Source organism: Stegostoma tigrinum, chromosome 17 (genome assembly GCF_030684315.1).
Source record: "Stegostoma tigrinum isolate sSteTig4 chromosome 17, sSteTig4.hap1, whole genome shotgun sequence".
In the NCBI taxonomy this organism is placed as follows: domain Eukaryota; kingdom Metazoa; phylum Chordata; class Chondrichthyes; order Orectolobiformes; family Stegostomatidae; genus Stegostoma; species Stegostoma tigrinum.
Genome location: NC_081370.1, coordinates 28,218,181 through 28,238,388, shown reverse-complemented (window position 1 = coordinate 28,238,388; position 20,208 = coordinate 28,218,181). Strand labels below are relative to the sequence as shown.

The window sequence follows — 20,208 nt, the reverse complement described above, 5'->3', positions numbered from 1 at the left end:
TTGATTCGTCACCTCATCTATTACATTAATCATCATCCAAGAGCAGCAGTGTATTTGATTTACAAGATGCATTGCAGCAAATCACCAAGGCTCCTTCAACAGCACCTTCTAAATCTCTAACCTCTACTGCGTAGATGGATGACACCAGGGGAAGCATGGCAACATCATCACTTACAAGCTCTTCTATTGTACTGGTTACCTGGTCAGGACAATAGTCACCTTTCTCACATGATGGAAAGGCAAGTAATCAGGAGGTGGTGAGTTCAGGACCTTAACCGGTCAATTATTCCCAGCTTACCTGCGTTGTTCTTGAATATGTTGATGATTGTCTTCATTTTGCTGTTCTCTCTCTCTTTCCCATTGACGCATTTGTAGCTTTTTCTTTCTTGATCTTTGAACTGCTTTCTCATGTTGGCAGTCTTGTGACAACTGTTTCTCTCCTAGGCGCTCCTGAATTGGTGGAGGCTGGGCCTAGTTGTTGATATTAAAAATGACATTTTCATCAGCATGAATACTTTTGCCAGTCAGATTATTCAGGGAGAAATTGCCGATACCTGGTTATATAGTTAGTACATAGCTTTCTGTCCAGTGACTTCAATATATTTGCAAGAAATTAAAACCAGATAGTTTGTTATACTTCATTACGATTGGATTGCTGGAGATTTATGGATTATTAAAGTTGATTGATTCTAAGAATTATGTTTGAGTAGTTAATCTAGTGTTCAATGGACACCAATGTACATCATAACAATTAGAAGTAGGTGATGACCAAAGAAAATGATGTGGTAGATGAAAATATTATAGTTGCTCATTAGGATGTTCTCTCCTTAAAATGGTTTACCCCAGTCAGGGAAACAAAACGTAGATTGGATGACTACTTCGCAGAACGCTTCTGTTCTGTCTGCAAAAATGACCCTGAGCTTCCAGTTGCCACTTCAACACTCCACCATATTCTCTGGCCAACATCTCTGTCTCAGGCTTGCTGTAGTGCTCCAGCAAAGATCAGTGCAAGCACCTCATTTTCCACTTGTGAACCTTGTAGCCTTCTGGACTTAATATCAAGTTTAACAGTTTTAGGACTTGAGCCCCTTTACCCATGGCATCACATGGGCTGCTTCCACACACTACCCATTGTTAGCCACTAATGGTTACCCATCAGCAACTATTCAATCCCCCAAACTGACATATAACAACTCCTTTGTCTATGAGGAGATAATGGGAACTGCAGATGCTGGAGAATCCAAGATAATAAAATGTGAGGCTGAATGAACACAGCAGGCCAAGCAGCATCTCAGGAGCACAAAAGCTGACGTTTCGGGCCTAGACCCTTCAGACAGATGATGAAGGGTCTAGGCCCGAAACGTCAGCTTTTGTGCTCCTGAGATGCTGCTTGGCCTGCTGTGTTCATCCAGCCTCACATTTTATTCCCTTTGTCTATGCACTTGTTTTTCTTTCTCTTTGGGCTCTATCTCCATTTTTTGTTTAACCTCTCCCAAGCCCAACTTCTGTATTTAAAAAAAACACAATCATTTCTTAGCCACCACCAATTCTGAAGAAGGGCACTCTACTTGAAACATTAACTCTGTTTTCTCTCCACAGACGCTGCCAGACCTGCTGAGATTTTCCATCAATTTCTGTTTTCATTTCAGATTTCCAGCGTCTGCAGTTTTTTTGTTCTGGATTACCCCATAGTTGTAGAAGTGTGCAAGGCATTGTTATGTATTCAGTTATGCTGTACTTGACAGGAAATGACTTTCCATCTTTTCAGCAGAGAAAGATAAGGAGGGAGGGAGGTTTATGGGATGGGACAGCTGCAAACAAAGGCAATATAAATGTAAGATATTCCGAATGTATACAGCAAATTTGAGAAAACAAAATACAAGTCATGTGTCAGGTAGAAGCTGTGAACTATTAAGGGAAATCATGAAGAATTTATAACAAAACACAACAATGGTGTGAAATTGCTCACAATTTTGTAGATCAATCATTTAAGGTTTACCCTGGTTGCTGACGTGATTTCATGATCTTGATATGTTAGAACCTGTTTCATTGTGATTCTGTTCAGAGGATGCGTACAATCAACATTTTCAAACACAGCTGTGCAATTTGTTGGTCCGAAGTTCTGCAGCTCCACGGAAGAATTCAGCTGACTGGAGTTAGAAAAGCTCTTTAATAGACTTGAAGAAGATGTTCCTGCAAGAGGGAATGTTTTATTCAGCATGGTAGTGAAGGATCCAAGACAGGCTAATGTCATTGTTCTGTTGGCATTGCAAAGAGAGCCCATTTCTCCCTTCCCTGGCACTACCAATCATCAACAACTACTTCACTTGGGCATCTCTGATGTTTCAGCTGAGATTGCAAACACATTCTTTGCAGTAGGAGGCGTTTGCAGAGATATTTTAAAATTTTAAGATGGATGATAAAACTCAAAATGCATACACCTAAGGATTTAAAGTAATTTTCATACAACACTTGAATTTACTTTGCATGTCAATGCACTGTCTAAAATTTTTGTATACAGTAATTAGTAATTATTACAATTTAATCAAACAAACTAATTCTTCCAACAGTTATCAAATACATAACCTGCACATTTTGCTATTTGGTGCTATTTGTCGCAAGGTAAAGCACTAGTTATAACTTTGTGGAATGCTTTGCTTTTCATGTGTTACAATGGTACTATTAATATTCACCCATACAAGAACTGGTAACCAGGTTCAAAGTATCATTCAGAGCCAAGACTTGCAATAATTTCCCCAATATTCCTATGGAGTGGTTATGCTATGAACTCAAATGTTTCTTTTTTTTTAAAAGAAAAGCACCAGATTTCACATAGCAAACTAAATATCAAAATTTACAATACATGCACTCAGTAATGTATCATTATAGCTGTTTATACATAAACATACATTACATTGTGTGGATTGTTTTTATTGTATGTTCTGTGTCTTTTTGTGGTAACAAACGCTGACACTACACAGTACCAGGCACAATATCTTAAATTTTCAGATCAGGTTCTTTGACAATGTTATTGTGACTCACTCTATTATCTTGTGAGCTCCCACCATCATTATCAAGGCATATACTAAGCAATGCTGCTCTCAGCTGAAAGGCCTAGATTAGAACAAATGTTTCACGAAATATCATAACATATGAAGCTCTAACAAAAACAGATTAACTCTATATACTTCTATATACATATAGTTTGGTTTTAATTGTAGAATGTATCAAAGATGTTGGCAGTAAGTACAAGAGCATGATAAATTACCACAGGGTGTATGATGACTGTAGTGCTATAGGGACCCAAGGGATGTCATTTGAACAATGCAGTGTGCTTATTCATGGCTGAATATTAGGTTGATACACTAAAGTTTTATTTCAATTAATTTGGACCAGGGTATATTTCACACAGTTTCTTTGCCATTTTAAACAGTTATTAAACGGTCATAGTGTACTAAATGAAGGATGATCCAGTAACAGTACAAAATATAAATGAATGTAAAGGAGTGACCTTGTATGCTTTAATACTCTGCCACCACTTTGTGCTATTTTAGTATGCTGTATAAGTGCTAGTCTTATCCTTTAGTGGCCTAAAAGTTTTATTTTGCAGGCAACAAGTGTATTTAAAATACTGCTGACCAGATAATATGTTTTTTTGTTCAGTCCAACACTTTCAGAAATAAAACCACAAATTGAATCATAGTGAACATGGCTTCAAGAATTTAAAAACCCATATACACAGCAGCTAACTGGCCATCAATCAAGGCCGAAGTTCTTTTCCCTTGTGTGATGAAAGTTTGTAACATACTATTATTGTTTGGGAACTTGGATTTGAAAGTGGAGGGCAGCATAGGTTGGAGAGAGAAAAGCTTAGAATAAAAGAAGAATCAGAACTAATACCTTGGAGGATGATTCCAGTTCCAATGAGGGATTCCATTTAACTAGAAGTCTGTGTTTAGTGGCTAACTTTACAAAGGATAGACTAGAAAGATATTTCATCACATTTGAATTTAAAGCTGGGAAGATGACCAAAAATTGTGATCTTTGAAAATATAAATGTAAAGGATAAAAGTAGAGAGTTTAAGGCTGACATATTTAGCCTCTACATATTAAAAGAAATGTAACAAATGTATCCTGAGAGAGTCGTACCAAGCAACCTATTCAGAAATTGAGTCAGAACAAATACCAGGGAGTCATTATTTAAAAGACATGTGTTAGTGAAGATATTAGACCATCTCAAATACCACCCAAACAACGAATGGGCAGTAGTTCGTCAAGTGGTAGTCCCACCTGTGTATGCTCAACAAAATGTGAAAACTACAACAGTTAATAAGGCCAAATCTCCATATCATGTCTTTACAGCTAACTATTCCAGAGAACAATTTAAAGCAAGATTCACTAGACCCTTTGAAATTAAAAAGAAACTTAAATGAATAATGTCATTAGCACTCTGGACAGGAGAGAAAACCAGTGAGTGTTTCATGTTACTGTGTTAGAGCAATACTATTACAGAGTGGACAGTCAGAACAGAGATGTGTTAACAGTGGCAAAAGAAATAGGATGTGAACTAAAAAGAGCAGAATAGATCAAGAATAAACCAGAAATTGAAAACTCAAAAAATCGACCTTCCAGCGATCAGATAGGATAATGCAGAGATGCATAAAAGTTATACAGAATATTATGCCGTCTCCCACCAAAACTATTGAAACCAAGGAAAATAACGGACTATACATTAAGTTAATATAGGAGATGGATTACCCACCTAAAACAACACCCGTACAGATTCAACTCTGAAGGTATCTCAAATGAGGGGAGAAATTAAGTTTATGATGGATAATTACATTATAAAACTGAGTCATTGTAGCTGGAACAAACCAGATGGATCACAAAACTTGTGTATTAATTATCACAAAGTCAACATGGTACCAAAGGCAAATTGATATCTGATTCCATGATTGCAAGATTGTGTTGAGGAAATTAGACAACTGCGACTTGAAACAAAAAAAACTTCTAAAATGGATGTTATCAAGTTCCAGTTACTGATACAACCAAATAAATATCAGTTTTTGTCTGGGTGGACTTTATCAATGTACAGTCACACCAATTGTAATGAGAAGTACACCAGCAATTTTTCAATGATTAACTATTTGAGTGACACAAGGAATTTGCAACAGCGTTGCTTAGATTGACCATTGGGTTGTGTTAAGTTAAATCTAGGTAGAACATTTACACTACTAGAACAAAATTTTTGATCAGTTACAAATAACCAATTTGGTCATAAATTTGGCCTATTTATGAAATTGCCAAAAGAAGAATAACTTACTTGGGTACACTGGGAGCAAGTCTGCATTGCACTGATAGAAGTAAAGATAATGGTTATTTTAGATTTTCCAATACACAAGGCAAAATGTTAAATTCTGTGATATATTGGCACTAGTAGATTTTATTCAAAGTTCGTTGTGAGTTTCAGCACTGTAGTGGCCCCCTTTACAAACTTGTTAAAGAAAGATATTTGCTTACACTGCGGAGCATGTGTTTATTTTGTGTAATAAACCTGTATTCTTTTGTTAAAAGTACTTCTGCAGTTTTGTGTGAGGCTTTGTTTAATTATTCACCATGATAACCATTATAAAACTTATAATTTGTCAAGCCCACCACTTTGTGATCTGATTTGTCCACTAGTTCAATCAGCTGGATTTATAATAATTGGACTTTATTTATTTCACTGCTGTATCTTCAGTAGAAATTTGGCAGAATCTCCATTTATAACAGAAGGCAAAGTAGTTTACCTGGTTTCTTTCGATGTGGCTCTTGGTGGGTCTGACTCCAATATTTCCATTTTGGCCTGTCCTCTACTTGGGTCCTTGGTTTTTCCAACAGTTTAAAATCTGTATTCACTGTCCTGTCTTCCAAAGTAGGCTTGCTGACAATTAACGCTGGGCTGTTATCAGAACCTTCAGATGATGAAGAAGATGACGAAGAAAGTATGTTTTCATCGAGATTTTGAGATTTAGGAACATCTAATTCCTGAAGCTGCGAAGTAATTTTCTTGTCCAACTCCTCGATGTCAATTGCTGTTGATTCAGTGGATCTTGGAATTACAGGCCACCATCCAATTGGAGAAATCATTTGTGGAAAACAGTAACACACAGAATGAGATGGCAAACCATGGAAGCCACAATAAAACCCATGGCAGAAATTATTATACGGGTCCAGGTCAGGGAGAACTGAATACCCAGACTTGATGTATGTTGGTTGAAAGTGGCTTGGGTGAACCAGCACAGTCTGAGGCTGGCGTGGACAAACGTCATTGCAGGAATTCAATTCTTCACAATGAAGCCGTCTGGCTGATACAGGAGTAAGCAGCTCTTGCTGCACTCTTTCGTACAAAGCAGATGGGATCCACATTGCCACATTTTTGGAAACTTTGACTGTTTTTCCATTCCAGAATTTAATAGAGAGATCATCATCTTCCATTACTGTTCAATTAAAAGGACAAAAGTTTTTATTCTGAAAGTATACTTTTAACATTAAAATATTTCACTTATTGCACTACAAGAAAAATAATATAATTCATCAAGTTTTATCTGTCAGTCTGTTTATCAATAATTAATTAATTTAATATAGTCCAAAACTTCAGATATATAGAACAGTTTTAGAGTTGTGGTTACATTGAAACTAAAGATTTTCTATAACTCTGAAATAGACCAAAATCTAAAACTTACACAGTAAAATAATTGAAAAGTTTTATTCCAGTGAAAAATGCTTTTGGATAAAGTAAGTATCGTATCAAGTAAATAGATTAAACAAAATGATACAGTACTGAATAACAAGCTCTAGACTAAAGCAACACTACAGAAACCAATGGGAAGTTGAAAAGAGTTATCTTAAAATTGATTCACTGCAGTGTTCATAATTATCAGGTCCTTCTGTGATTGAATAATTCAAAACAATCAGCAATGCCATTGATATGCAACATGATCCAACGGACAATCAGAAAAATAAAAGTCAATGGGAATGTCTGGTTTATTCCTTCAAATAATGTTTGTCAGGTGCACGCAGATGCATTCACACATAAAGGCTGTGCAGCGAATCCTTTTATACTGAGTGAAGGGTCCCAATTCTCGTTGGATTTCCACTGTTAAAACAGACACCCCTGCACGTCTAGAGCCAGACACACACTCCAACTCTTAACTTCACCTTACTCTGGATTTTACCCCGGCTCTTGCCTCCTCCTTTTTCTTAATTGGCCTCTTGTCTTTGGCCTTTTTGGATAATGTTGAATGGGTCCAACTAGTCAAAGTGTTGGGTGACAGTGGAGTCAAAAGTCTGCTGTACATTAACTCTGGGAGCAGCCAGAATGACTGCTCATCAACCTCCAATCAGAGGTTCCCTCCCTGTCACCCTAATTGTTCCTCCAATCATAGATTCTGTCCTTGAAAGAACTTTAAAACATAAGAAATAGGAGCAGGAATAGGTCATTCAGCCTTTCAAACTTGCCCTGCCATTATATAAGACCATGGTCGATCATCCCCAGGTCTCAACTCCTCTTTCATGCCACTCTTCATAGCCCTCAATTCCTTGATATTTCAAAAACCCATCTACCTCCTCTTTAAATACTTGCTGTGACCTGACTCCCACAAATCTCTGAAGTAGGGAATTCCAGACATTCACTACCCTCTGAGGGAAGAAATTCCTTTGCTTCTCAGCCTTAAACAAGTGTTCCTTATTCTGTAACTACTTCCCTTTGTTTGTGATTTCCCCATGTGTGGAAACATCTCAAATTCTACCCTGTCAAATCCCCTCAGAATCTTGCATGTTTCAATAAGATCATTCTTCATTCTTCTAAATTCTAACAAATAAAGGCCTAACCTGTTTAACCATTGTTGATAAATCGATTAAATGGATTAAATCAGTGAACTTCTTTTGAACCAGACCCAAAGTATTTAATAAGGGATATCTTAACAAGAAATACAACAGCAGATAGATGGGGAGAGAGGAAACCTGTGATTAGATGAGCTCGAACAGTCAGCATTATAGAGACAATGCGATTGGAGGAGCAGCTCTGTCTTTCATGTCTTTGCTGCTCTCCAGTCAGTTCCGACTCCCGGAAACTGTCAATTTCACTGACAGTTAATATTCATTTTAAACAAAGTCTGATATTTTTTAAAGTTCGCTGAAAAGCCATGAAGCTATCTGAAGGTTGGGAGCAATGTTTTCTGCTCATATCAACAAGTCAGTTTCAAATTCTTTTTAAAGTCAGTCTTTCAAGAAGTTACCCATATATGCCCAGCATCATCAAATCACTTTGTACTGCATCATAGCCTCTCCAGTCCAGGAGTCCAAAGTCTGAAAACACCGCTTGTCCACAATTGTTTTGGGCTGATCCAACAACTCAACTGTTCAGGCACTGCAACAAATCTACAAAGCATGGGGTCACCTGATCTTTGGACTGAGGATAGAAAATGGTGGCTGATGGGGGGCATGGTTACTGTGCAGTGAGGGAAACTTAAGGCAAGGTTACAATGCCACCCAATTTCCCTCTCTATGTTCCCTCTTTGTCTTGTTGACAGTCTATTTCTACATCTCCCTCTGCCCCTGTTTTTCAATTTCTTTCACAATCCCTTTCTTTATCTCTGTCAACTGACTCATCCTTTCTTTCTCTTTTCCTCTCTGAAGGTTTATTTCACAATTTCTCTTTCTTTTTTGATTTCTCTCTCAATATCTTTCTCTCTCTCTATCTGTGCCTCTCGTTCTTTCTCTCTTGCAAATTCTTTACAAACGTCCAACCTCCTCTTTTGCAGTGAGTTTCTTAACAGACCAAAGCAATTGCAAGGTAGAGTTTGCTTTTAAAATCTTTATCATAGAATCTGAGAGATGTGCAGCAAAATGTAAGATATCATACATACAATGTTGGTTAAGTTGGAAATCATAAAGAATATATATGCGTTCTTCTTTTGAAAAAACTTTGTGAATCAGATTGTGTGTGTATCCTAACACCTCTACGAAATCAAGAAATGGCATGAATATTTGGGAGATAGTGTTTGGTTGAGTGAATAAATATTTATTACTGCTTTCTAATGTTTCATCACTGTTACAGTTTCAGGTAAGTGTTTCCAAATCACAGAATCCCTACTGTGTAGAAACAGGCCATTCAGCCCAACAAGTCCATACCAACCCTCTGAAGAGTATCCCACCCAGACCCCTCCCCCTACCCCACGGCTAACACCTAAACTGTACATCCCTGAACAATATGTGCAATTTAGCATGGCCAATCCACCTAACATGCATATCTTCAGACTGTGGGAGGAAACCGGAACACCCAGCAGAAACTTACACGGACACGGGAAAATGTGCAAACTACACACAGACAGTTAATCAAAGATGGAATCAAACCCGAGTCTCTGGCACTGTGAGGCAGCAGTGTTAACCACTGAGCCAACATGACACTCTGTATATTCATTGTTCGACATTCTAATATCATTTTCTAATCTACAAATTTTCAAAATCCAAAAGAATGCTTGGTTCTAAGCATTCCAGATGGGAGAGGTTAAAGTGTATTACTGCCAAATCATTGCCCACTGCAAGGCAGCTACATGTGTTATTTTGACATAGGAAAAGAATAAATGAATGTATAATGTACAAAATAGAACATTTTGTATTATCAAATATTACATATTTACTTATTTATGACAGAACAGCTGACTTAGCAGTGGCTTAAGCAATACTCTTCCAGATCTTCTGATCACAATGGCACTGAGAATGTCATAGAAAACAGGTTGGGATGAAGGGTCTAGGCCCGAAACGTCAGCTTTTGTGCTCCTGAGATGCTGCTTGGCCTGCTGTGTTCATCCAGCTCCACACTTTGTTATCTTGTCAATCTGCTATCAGCCCATTAGCCGGTTGCATCTTTTAGGAGTCTAAATGGGTTTCCAGTTTGTAACTTTTGAATTCAAGTCAAAAATAATCCAATGAGCTCCAACCAAAAAGAAACTACATAAATATTCAAATGTATATTTAAATTGAAGTTCATACCTTGTAGTGGATCTCTGGTCTCAATGCCAAATGCCACTGTTCCAGGGCCATATCTGGCTTCATCTGGTTCCCAAGGTGCTAGTACCTTATCACCTGAGAGCACAGAATGCCTCATGGCCTCATTGTACAGAATTATATCATGCAGTGCAGTCTTCTGCACAGAGACTTGCCACTTCTCACTAGGATCTTTAGCAGATTTGTCAAACTCAACCAGGAACAACCCTTTCCTTACCTGGCAACAAAAGGAGAAAATATTTTGCAAAATCTCTTTTTCTTTTCATGTATATAACTTACATCTTGGGTCTAATGTTTACTCCATGAAAGTGGATGGTCTTGAATGGGCTAAAACCTTGTCCTTTGTTGTAGTGCGCCTGCTGTGTATGTGATGTAAAGTATAGATATGTAAACAGTCTATAAGAACAACTGTAATGTGTATGTATAGTATACTTATATTTAATATAGCAAAATATCTCAAAGCACTTCAGGGGCATTATGGAACAAAATTTGACCACGACCCACATCAGCAGTCATTGTGGGGGGTAGATGATCAAAAGCTTGGTCATAGAGTCAGGATTTAAGTAGGGCCGTAAAGGAGGAGAGAGGCAAAGAGGTGAAGAGATGTAGACCAGGTATTTCAGAGCTTAGGGATTTGACAGCTGAAGACATGGCCGCCAATGGTAGGAGGTAAATAAGAGGTCAGTATTGTAGACTGCAAATATCTCAATGGAAATAGAGCTGGGGGAGATTATAGAGGTAAGAAGGAGTTACATTATGAAGGGATTTGAAAAAATGACAGTTTTAAATGTAAGGCCTTGCTTAATCACAAATTAATGTAGCTTAGAGGACTGAGGAATAATGGGTAAAACAGGTTTACTGTAGATGAGTACATTAATTTCCTCCACCATGAAGTAATATGGATAAGTCCAAGATTTCTACAAATTTTGCTTCCTTCTCTCACAAAACTACTCATGTATGAAGGTTTAGTGCTATGTTAACTTGGGTCAGAAAGGCACAAATAAGTGACAATGCTAGCTACTTTAGCCAGTAAAAGAGTAAAACATATCCAAACTATGCTCCCCAGAAAAGCCATCCTTCCTTCAGTTATTATACTGTTCACTTAAGACTATCAGTGCTAACAGCTTCAGTGAAGCTATGCTTCTGTATCTGTAAGTATCACCTGAGTAGGGAATTCTGACATGGAAGAAGTTACACTTCAACCCATTCCTCTTCTCAATCATTATTTATACAAACCTTCTCTGCAAGAATCATTGGAAAGCAATGAGGAGCATTTGCTTTCTGATTCTCTTTGATCAGGGCTCCTAGAGTTAATAACAGTATAGATCAATGTCTCATGGCCTCATTGTACAGAATTCAATGGCTAAGAAAAGCCAACTCAACAATTTATTTGAATGATGAAATGTACAACCAACAAATAAACAACACTTTAAGCTGCACATATTGTATACATTTCCCATGAGAGAAGTTTCATTTATTGTACTTACATCAATGTTGGTGTAACACTTTTCACTTTTATTATTCCACTTTATTGAAAAGTATTCATTTACAAAATCTGTCTTGCCTAACTATAGTATACAAGTAGTGATGTAGTGTTTAATACTGCCCCGCTTGAGTCAGAATAGCACATGAAAGTGAAAATGAGAGCCAATGATACCCTTTTCACTCTCCTCCACAGAACAACCATCTTTCCTACAAGTGCACACAGCATTCTACAGCTCAATCATTTTCACCAAAAACCACAACTGATTACTGCCATGTGCTTCACCAAAAACACAGTGCCAGATTTTCCAGCAATCACACACAAATGTTGAAATCAATATCAGTTTGGAGGTGGTGTATTAGTGGCAATGTCATAGGACTAACAATCCCATGAATCCCACCATTCAGATGATGAGATTTAAATTCAATGAAATCTGGAATAAAGACCTGATCTAATGACAACCAGATAGATTGTCATGAAAAGAAAAATCCATTTGGTACACTAATGCCCGTTAGAGCGGGAAATCTGCTGTCCTTACCTGGTCTGGCCTACATGTGACTCCAAACCCACAATAATGTGGCTGACTCTGAACTGCTCTCTGGGCAAATAGGGATGGGTAATAAATGCTGGCCTAGTCAGCAATGCCGTCATCCCCTGAGTGAGTAAATGTTGATACCAATGAAATTGGGATGGTGATGACTAAGTTGGTATCATTTAAAATATGTGATTGAACAAATAACTTTGCAAGGAATGTGACAGATTGAAATAAACCTTACTCCTATTTCAATAAACAATACAATTTACCTCTGCTTCTTGCTTGATTGTGCCGCGGTAATAGAATCCATCAGACTCTCGCCTTGCTAGGACAGAGGCTCCAAGAATTAATTGACTTGATGCAAGAGGTCTGGCCCATGGATCAATACATTTGCAGATACTATTGAGAAAATTGTTAGTGCACTACCCTAAATTAATTTTGAGAAACGCAAACAGTGTTTAAATTTTGTTTCGAGGAAAGCTGGAAACAGAATAATTAATTGAGTTATGTAAACAGCTTTTTTCAAGATAATAATACATAGAATCATAGAATGCATAGAATCTCCACCGTGTAGATAGAGGCCTTTCTGCCCATCGAGTCTGCACAACCTTTCTGAAGCGCATCCTATCCCCATAACCCCATATTTACCATAGTTAACCCACCTAGCCTGCACAACCCTGGACACAATGGGGCAACTCTCCAATAAACCTAATTATTTAATAAAAGGATTTATCACGGGATCATGTGACATCATCCAAAGCAATGTAATTGCAGGCTTATTTAAAATTTCAGTGAAATAGAAAACAATGTGCTTCTAAAGATTAAATAAGTCTTAGTAGTCTATGATGAATAAAAGTATGAACTATGCAAGTCTGAATTCAGGAGATGTTATATGAGACTCAAAATATTTCTCTTCCCATAGATGCTGCCAGGACTGATAAACTTCTCCAGCACTTGCTGTTGTTGCTTCAGATCTCCAGCATCCACAGTACTTTGGTTATTTGGTTAAGTCTGTTCAACCTGCAAACAATTCCCCCAAGTAATCTCTCAAGCTAACAAAGCATGATTTAACAGCTGAGTCTTAAGATTAAAACTCACACTTGAAAGTTACATTTTAGCTCAAAATCTTTTCTCTTGAGGCTTTGCTGCCTTGTAAATGAACTGTTTCAATATTGATATTGGACTGAACTCTCTAACTAATTGCATTACCTGCAAGACAGTTCACAAAATAGATTATACGTAGATATCTATAATAGATTATAATAGATGTAGATAAACATAACAGAATATAGACACAAAATCACATTATCATTTTAGAAACTAGCCAATTATTTGATTATATCACTTATTCAGTTTGGGGTATATTTTAGAATTTTTGAGCCACAAATAGTTAAGTAGTTTGTGTATTGAATTTGATCTGCAGCATTACAATATATGTACAAAGCTGAATGAAGGAAATTAATATTCTAGTCAGGTCTAAAGAAAACTGGAGGCAACACTATTTCTTCAAGAAAATAACTGGAGAAGAAGCAAGACTAACCAAGTAGTCACCTGAGGGTCGCAAACACAGACTGGATGAGTTTCAAAGGCTTTTAGGTCACAACCTGTTACCCATGAGCCAGTGTACGCGTTGTTATCCGGCATTCTTTTTACAGTGCAGTACTTTAGATCAGGATACAAGGGCCCAGAGGTTGTGAGGCCTGTTGCATAAATACAAATCACCTAGGTAACAGTAAACAAATGTTTAGATTATTCAAAAATACAAGGCATTTTAATGTTGAAATTTAACACACTTTCCCAGAAAGTGAACAAAGTCAAAGCAACTTGTTTGGTTTGTGGTTGAATAAAGTGGCTTCTTTGCTTTTCCTCATACAGGCACACATACGCTCCAGGTGAAAGAAGAAAAATCATTACTTAAAGCACCAAAATTGAATACTGTTTAGTACCCTTCCATAAAGGGTCACTGGTCTTGACACATTAACTCTATTTTCTGAGCACAGATGCTGCCAGACCTACTGAGTTTCTACAGCCGTACCTGGTTTTTGGCTGTTTCAAGCCATTCCACTGTGGGTAATTTTTGGTAGGCATTTTAATATAGACAAACTATGTTTCTAATATCTACTTTTCATTACAGACTTCTACAAGAAAGAATAGATTAACTATTGCATCATGATGCCTCTGTGATAAGTTTTTTGCCTTTCTGAAGACAAATGATTTACAGTGTTCTTACATCATTTTCTGTAAGAGTGTTGCATATTTGATCTCCATAAGTTACCTGTTTGATATCTCCAGAGGTGTTGAGTCTAATGAGGTGAGCACTGCCTTGGGTAAGTCCACCAATTCTCTGCAGAAAGTCTTGGCATTCACTGTCTACCCATTTATCTGATAAATAGAAAATGTGCACTGGACGACCATGTGAAATATAAGGTACCACATGAAAAACATCCTTTAATGGATTGTCAGGTAAGCCATTTGTCACCAGGTAAATGGCCTCACATGTTGGATCATGAAATGCAGCAGTCAATGCGCCAAGGAGATTCCTTCCCTGTGTGCAGTAGAGGGATTGAACCCATTGTATTGCATTGTAGATTGTCTGAGAAGAGCATGCTACTAGGCGGTCACACCATTTGGTAACCTGTGTAAAAACAGGAGATGTTTAACAGTGACAATATATTTCAAAACAACAATTAGAAAATGACTGATTGATATTTTATTCAAACTGCTATAATTATGCTAATTTACCAAAAATAATGTGTAGTCAATTTTTCGGGTGGGGTCATTTACACCATACATAGTAATTACACTGCTGTAACAATTGTTCATAATATGGCTGTATTAACAACAGATTTAAGTAAGGCTACACTGTACTAAAACACAAAGTAGAAACAGGAGCAGACCAGACGCCTGCCATTCAATGCAATTGCAATTGATCTCAGGCTTTTGCTCCACTTTCCCACCTCCACCCCATTCCTTGTGCTTCACTAACAGAACAAAAATCTGTCTTTACAAGTCTTTACTGCATTCAAAAATGCAACATGAACAATCCTCTAAGGTGCAGAATTCCAAAGATTCATGACACTTTGAGTGAAGTAATTTCTCCTCATTTCAATCTTAAATGATTGTCACCTTATTCTGAGACTCTGCTGCTACATTTTATATTCACTGACAAACCAAAACAATATCATGACACTTACTCTGTCAAGCCTCTTCAGGATCTTGTACAACTCAGTCAGATTCCTAATCATTCTTCTAAACTCCACAGAAAAAGTTCTAATTATGTAATGTGTCATCATAGGACAACTCTTTCATCTCAGGAACCTATTTAATGAATATTCACTGTACCACCCCCAATGTGAGCATATCCTTCTTTAAAGATAAAGATCAAAAACAGCACAAAAAATTCCAGATGAGGTCATACCAAAACCTTACATACTGTAGCAAAGTTATTTTTATTCTGGTACTCCAGTCAGCTTATAATAAGGGCAAATGTACAACATGCCTTCCTACTTGCTAATCTTATATTTTCCTTACATCCATGTCACTCTGAACCTAGGAATTTACAATTTTAACACCTCTTTTTAGAAATCTGTTTCTCTATTCTTGCAAACAAAATAAATAACTTATGCCATCCTGTTACCCATTCATTTAAACTGTCAATTCCTTTCTGAAGACTCACTGTGTTCTCCCCTTGTTTATTTTATCCAGATTCTTCCTTTTTATATACTTAAAGAAGCTCTTAAAGCTAATTTTAAAATTTCTGACTACGTGTGTGCATATTTCTTCTTTTTTGATTTTTAAAAATCTACTTTGGTGGTCATTTTCTGATTACTAAAATATATACAATTCTCTGTATCACTACTGTTTTTCTTTGCAATGTAAGCATTTTTAAAATTTTAATATTAATCATAACTTCCTGAGCCATGGATGAGTCTTTCTGTTTTGGATGTATTATGGTTGAATATTTTAAAGTGTTTCTTTAAATGTTTGTCAGTGTTTATTTTACTGCATAACTTTTAGTATACTTATTCAATCAGCCTTAGCCTGTTCTCCTCTTAAGCCTGCACCATTTTTTAAGATTTTGTTTCCGATTGGAGTATATATTTAACATCTTAATATGAAATTCAATGGTTTTATAACCACCATTTTGTAATGGATTATGGCGTTCCCAAATAATCCTGCCTCATTACACAATGCTAAACTAAGAAACTTCTGTGCCTAGTCATTTGCACAAAGTATCACAAAGGGACATAATATGAAAACATTATATAACATTAACTTCTAGATCATCCTCACCAATAAGATTGCCTCAGTCTTGATGAAGACTAAAGTCTCCCATAATAATTTCATTGTCTTTGTTATAGGCTCCAATAATTTCTTCTTTAATGTTCCACCCAGTGGCAATTACATAACTAAATTATATTTATTAACTTATAAGGTTTCTTTTTGCTGACATCAACAAAGTATAGCTCTATACCTCTTAGTACTGCTCTATTTCCAGCTGATGTTAATTCTAGGCAAGTCAGACCTTAGGGAGAAACCTGATAATGCACATCTATATTTTTTTTTACCTGTGGAGGTCAGTATTGGAACATATTTATAAGTGGCTGTTTGTGTCCTTTCAATACAAATGATAAATTGTCTATTAATCAAGTAAATGATGAACTATTTTACTCAAGACAAACATTAGGTTCGAAAAAAAAATTATCCACTTCAGAAAAGGACTCAAACTCACACTACCCATTTTATCCATCCAATATCTTTAGTCACCCAAACCTCAGTGAATAGTTCCTACTATCTCCACATTGAAGCTCTGTGCTGAGATTCAGGCTAGTACAGTTGCAGTACTTGAGCAAATTTCTGTGCAGTTGATGTTTCTTTCCCCTTTGTATCTGCCTGAGACACTTAGAGCAACTGCAAACTAAATTCATTTTACATAAAAGTCAGAGTAACTACGAGTTCCCAAAATTCAGTGTCCTGTAGTACTTCACTCACTCTCTGGGTTATCAAACATGGACTCACTGACTTTCTAGATTGTACCACCTTTCTCTGTGTCATTCTATGCTGCTTCCAGGCAACCCTTAATCTCCCAAATGAAACTTATGTTTTCCCTTTCTTACCACACGAAATACAAAATATAATTTAAAGTCAAGTATTGTTCTTAACTGTACAAGCAGATTATACCTTATTTGAGAATTCCACAATGTTAAAGAGCCCGCAGTTTGTACTATAAGCCATAGCCAGAAGCGTTTCCACAAGGTGACATTTGACTGTACTGAGATGAGCTTGCATACTTTCCGAAGTGTCAATAACAAAGGTAACATTCGTATCCCTCACTTCTCCGAACAACGTGGGAAATCCCCGGAACTGTAGAAAGGGGTAAACCACAGGCATGCTCGCAGTTCCCAGGGATCGTGTACCTTCCCCAAAAATACAAGCAAATTCGAATCAGCACGAACAACTGGAGGTTTCCGCGAAAGACTGCATCAACTTCACGGAAGCATATTGGAGCTTGGAATGTGTCCGTGGGGGACATTTAAATTTTCAAAGAAGCTGCCTTTAACTTTGTTTAGTGTTCGCTTGAATAACCTGGAGCCCGCGAGAATGCGGCGTATTTGTTAAGATAGACTTAACCAAGATTATTAGAGTAGCGTGATGATGTAAAACACAAGTGGTAACTTACTGATTGAAAGCTGTGCTCGGTTAAACTTTCTTTTTAATTGGGAAATTCATAGCCTGCGCGGGGTTGTGTTTTCCAGGCGAGAGGCCTGGCTGTGGCTAGGTCTACATCCAGTGGTATACTCACCGGGAACAGCTGGCTCGCTGCTACAAGTGCCGCACGCCCCCGGCTTCCAAACCGGATTGTTTGTATTCTTTTGCCAGTTGCTAGGTTCCTTGACAAGGGTTGCTCGGCTCCAGACTGGGTTGCTAGGTACCCTACATCGTCTTGTTATGACGCGGTCCGCACTGAGCGTTCGTTTTGTATATGTAGAAGTTGTTCTGTCGCATTAGTGCTTCCAGAACTTGCTGCTCAGCACCGCAAACCACTGTGTAAACCATGCCTTCCACCAATAAATCCCAATTACTAACAGTAAGAAAATAGGATGTAGTGTTTACCGTCGGACTTACTATGAAATTGGCGTGGAAACAATTCATCTTCATCCAGTTGGACTGCCCGAGGGGATTCTCAAATGTCTTTTTACATACTGACATGCACACACCTCTGTGTCGTTTGTGCAGAATTAGTCATAGCTGCATTTATATGGAGTACTAATTGGCGAGTTCTTTCTATCCCTTGTTATCTTCAGTCGTAACTAAATTCCAAGTTCTGACCTAGGATTCACAACTGCTACCTTTATTTGAGATATGGTACATTCAGTATCTTTGCCCTAGAGGTACAGTAATCGGGGTATAAAGCAAAGACTCCAAGATAATAGAGTGTGAAGCTGAATGAACACAGCAGGCCAAGCAGCACCTCAGGAGCACAAAAGCTGACGTTTTGGGCCTTGACCCTTCATCAGAGAGGGGGATGGGGTGAGGGTTCTGGAATAAATAGGGAGAGAGGGGGAGGCGGACTGAAGATGGAGAGAAAAGAAGATAGGTGGAGAGGAGAGTATAGGTGGGGAGGTAGGGAGGGGATAGGTCAGTCCAGGGAAGATGGACAGGCCAAGGAGGTGGGATGAGGTTAGTAGGTAGGAGATGGAGGTGTGGCTTGGTGTGGGAGGAAGGGATGGGTGAGAGGAAGAACAGGTTAGGCAGGCAGAGACAGGCTGGACTGGTTTTGGGATGCAGTGGGGGGAGGGGAAGAGCTGGGCTGGTTGTGTGGTTCAGTGGGGGTAGGGGACGAACTGGGGTTTTGGGATGCGGTGGGGGAAGGGGAGATTTTGAAGCTGGTGAAGTCCACATTGATACCATTGGGCTGCAGGGTTCCCAGGCGGAATATGAGTTGCTGTTCCTGCAACCTTCGGGTGGCATCATTGTGGCACTTCAGGAGGCCCATGATGGACATGTCATCTAAAGAATGGGAGGGGGAGTTGAAATGGTTCGCGACTGGGAGGTGCAGTTGTTTATTGCGAACCGAGCGGAGGTGTTCTGCAAAGCGGTCCCCTAGCCTCCGCTTGGTTTCCCCAATGTTACAATGCTACAATGGATACAGTATACCACATTGGCAGATGTGCAGGTGAACCTCTGCTTAATATGGAAAGTCATCTTGGGGCCTGGGAGGGCAACTGCCCTCCAACCCACCTTCCCCTGCAACCGCAGGAAATGCTACACTTGCCCCCACACCTCCTCCCTCAAGTGTAGCATTTCCTGCGGTTGCAGGGGAAGGTGCCCTGTGTGGTGGGGTTGGAGGGCAGTTGCCCTCCCAGGCCCCAAGATGACTTTCTATATTAAGCAGAGGTTCACCTGCACATCTGCCAATGTGGTATACTGTATCCATTGTACCCAGTGTGGCTTCCTCTACATTGGAGAAACCAAGCGGAGGCTAGGGGACCGCTTTGCAGAACACCTCCGCTCGGTTCGCAATAAACAACTGCACCTCCCAGTCGCGAACCATTTCAACTCCCCCTCCCATTCTTTAGATGACATGTCCATCATGGGCCTCCTGCAGTGCCACAATGATGCCACCCGAAAGTTGCAGGAACAGCAACTCATATTCCGCTTGGGAACCCTGCAGCCCAATGGTATCAATGTGGACTTCACCAGCTTCAAAATCTCCCCTTCCCCCACCGCATCACACAACCAGCCCAGCTCTTCCCCTCCCCCCACTGCATCCCAAAATCAGCCCAGCCTGTCTCTGCCTCCCTAACCTGTTCTTCCTCTCACCCATCCCTTCCTTCCACCCCAAGCTGCACCTACATTTCCTACCTACTAACCTCATCCCACCTCCTTGACCTGTCTGTCTTCCCTGGACTGACCTATCCCCTCCCTACCTCCCCACCTATACTCTCCTCTCCACCTATCTTCTTTTCTTTCCATCTTCGGTCCGCCTCCCCCTCTCTCCCTATTTATTCCAGAACCCTCACCCCATCCCCCTCTCTGATGAAGGGCCTAGGCCCGAAACATCAGCTTTTGTGCTCCTGAGATGTTGCTTGGCCTGCTGTGTTCATCCAGCTTCACACTTTATTATCTTGGATTCTCC

At 38.8% G+C, this 20,208-nt stretch overlaps 1 protein-coding gene across 1 annotated transcript in view; it reads right to left on the bottom strand.

Moving 5' to 3' along the window:
* The window catches only part of LOC125459157 (uncharacterized), a 31,264-nt gene extending 13,314 nt beyond the window's left edge, over positions 1–17,950 (bottom strand). The window contains exons 1-9 of the mRNA XM_048545177.2: positions 17,872–17,950; positions 17,250–17,485; positions 14,344–14,703; positions 13,609–13,790; positions 12,338–12,467; positions 10,036–10,267; positions 5,790–6,479; positions 2,000–2,193; positions 299–471 (exon numbers count right to left, since the gene is read on the bottom strand). Coding sequence (XP_048401134.1) covers positions 299–471; positions 2,000–2,193; positions 5,790–6,479; positions 10,036–10,267; positions 12,338–12,467; positions 13,609–13,790; positions 14,344–14,703; positions 17,250–17,459 — 2,171 coding nt within the window. The 5' untranslated portion in view covers positions 17,460–17,485; positions 17,872–17,950. The remainder of the gene's footprint in view (positions 1–298; positions 472–1,999; positions 2,194–5,789; positions 6,480–10,035; positions 10,268–12,337; positions 12,468–13,608; positions 13,791–14,343; positions 14,704–17,249; positions 17,486–17,871) is intronic.
* Positions 17,951–20,208: the final 2,258 nt, after the last annotated feature.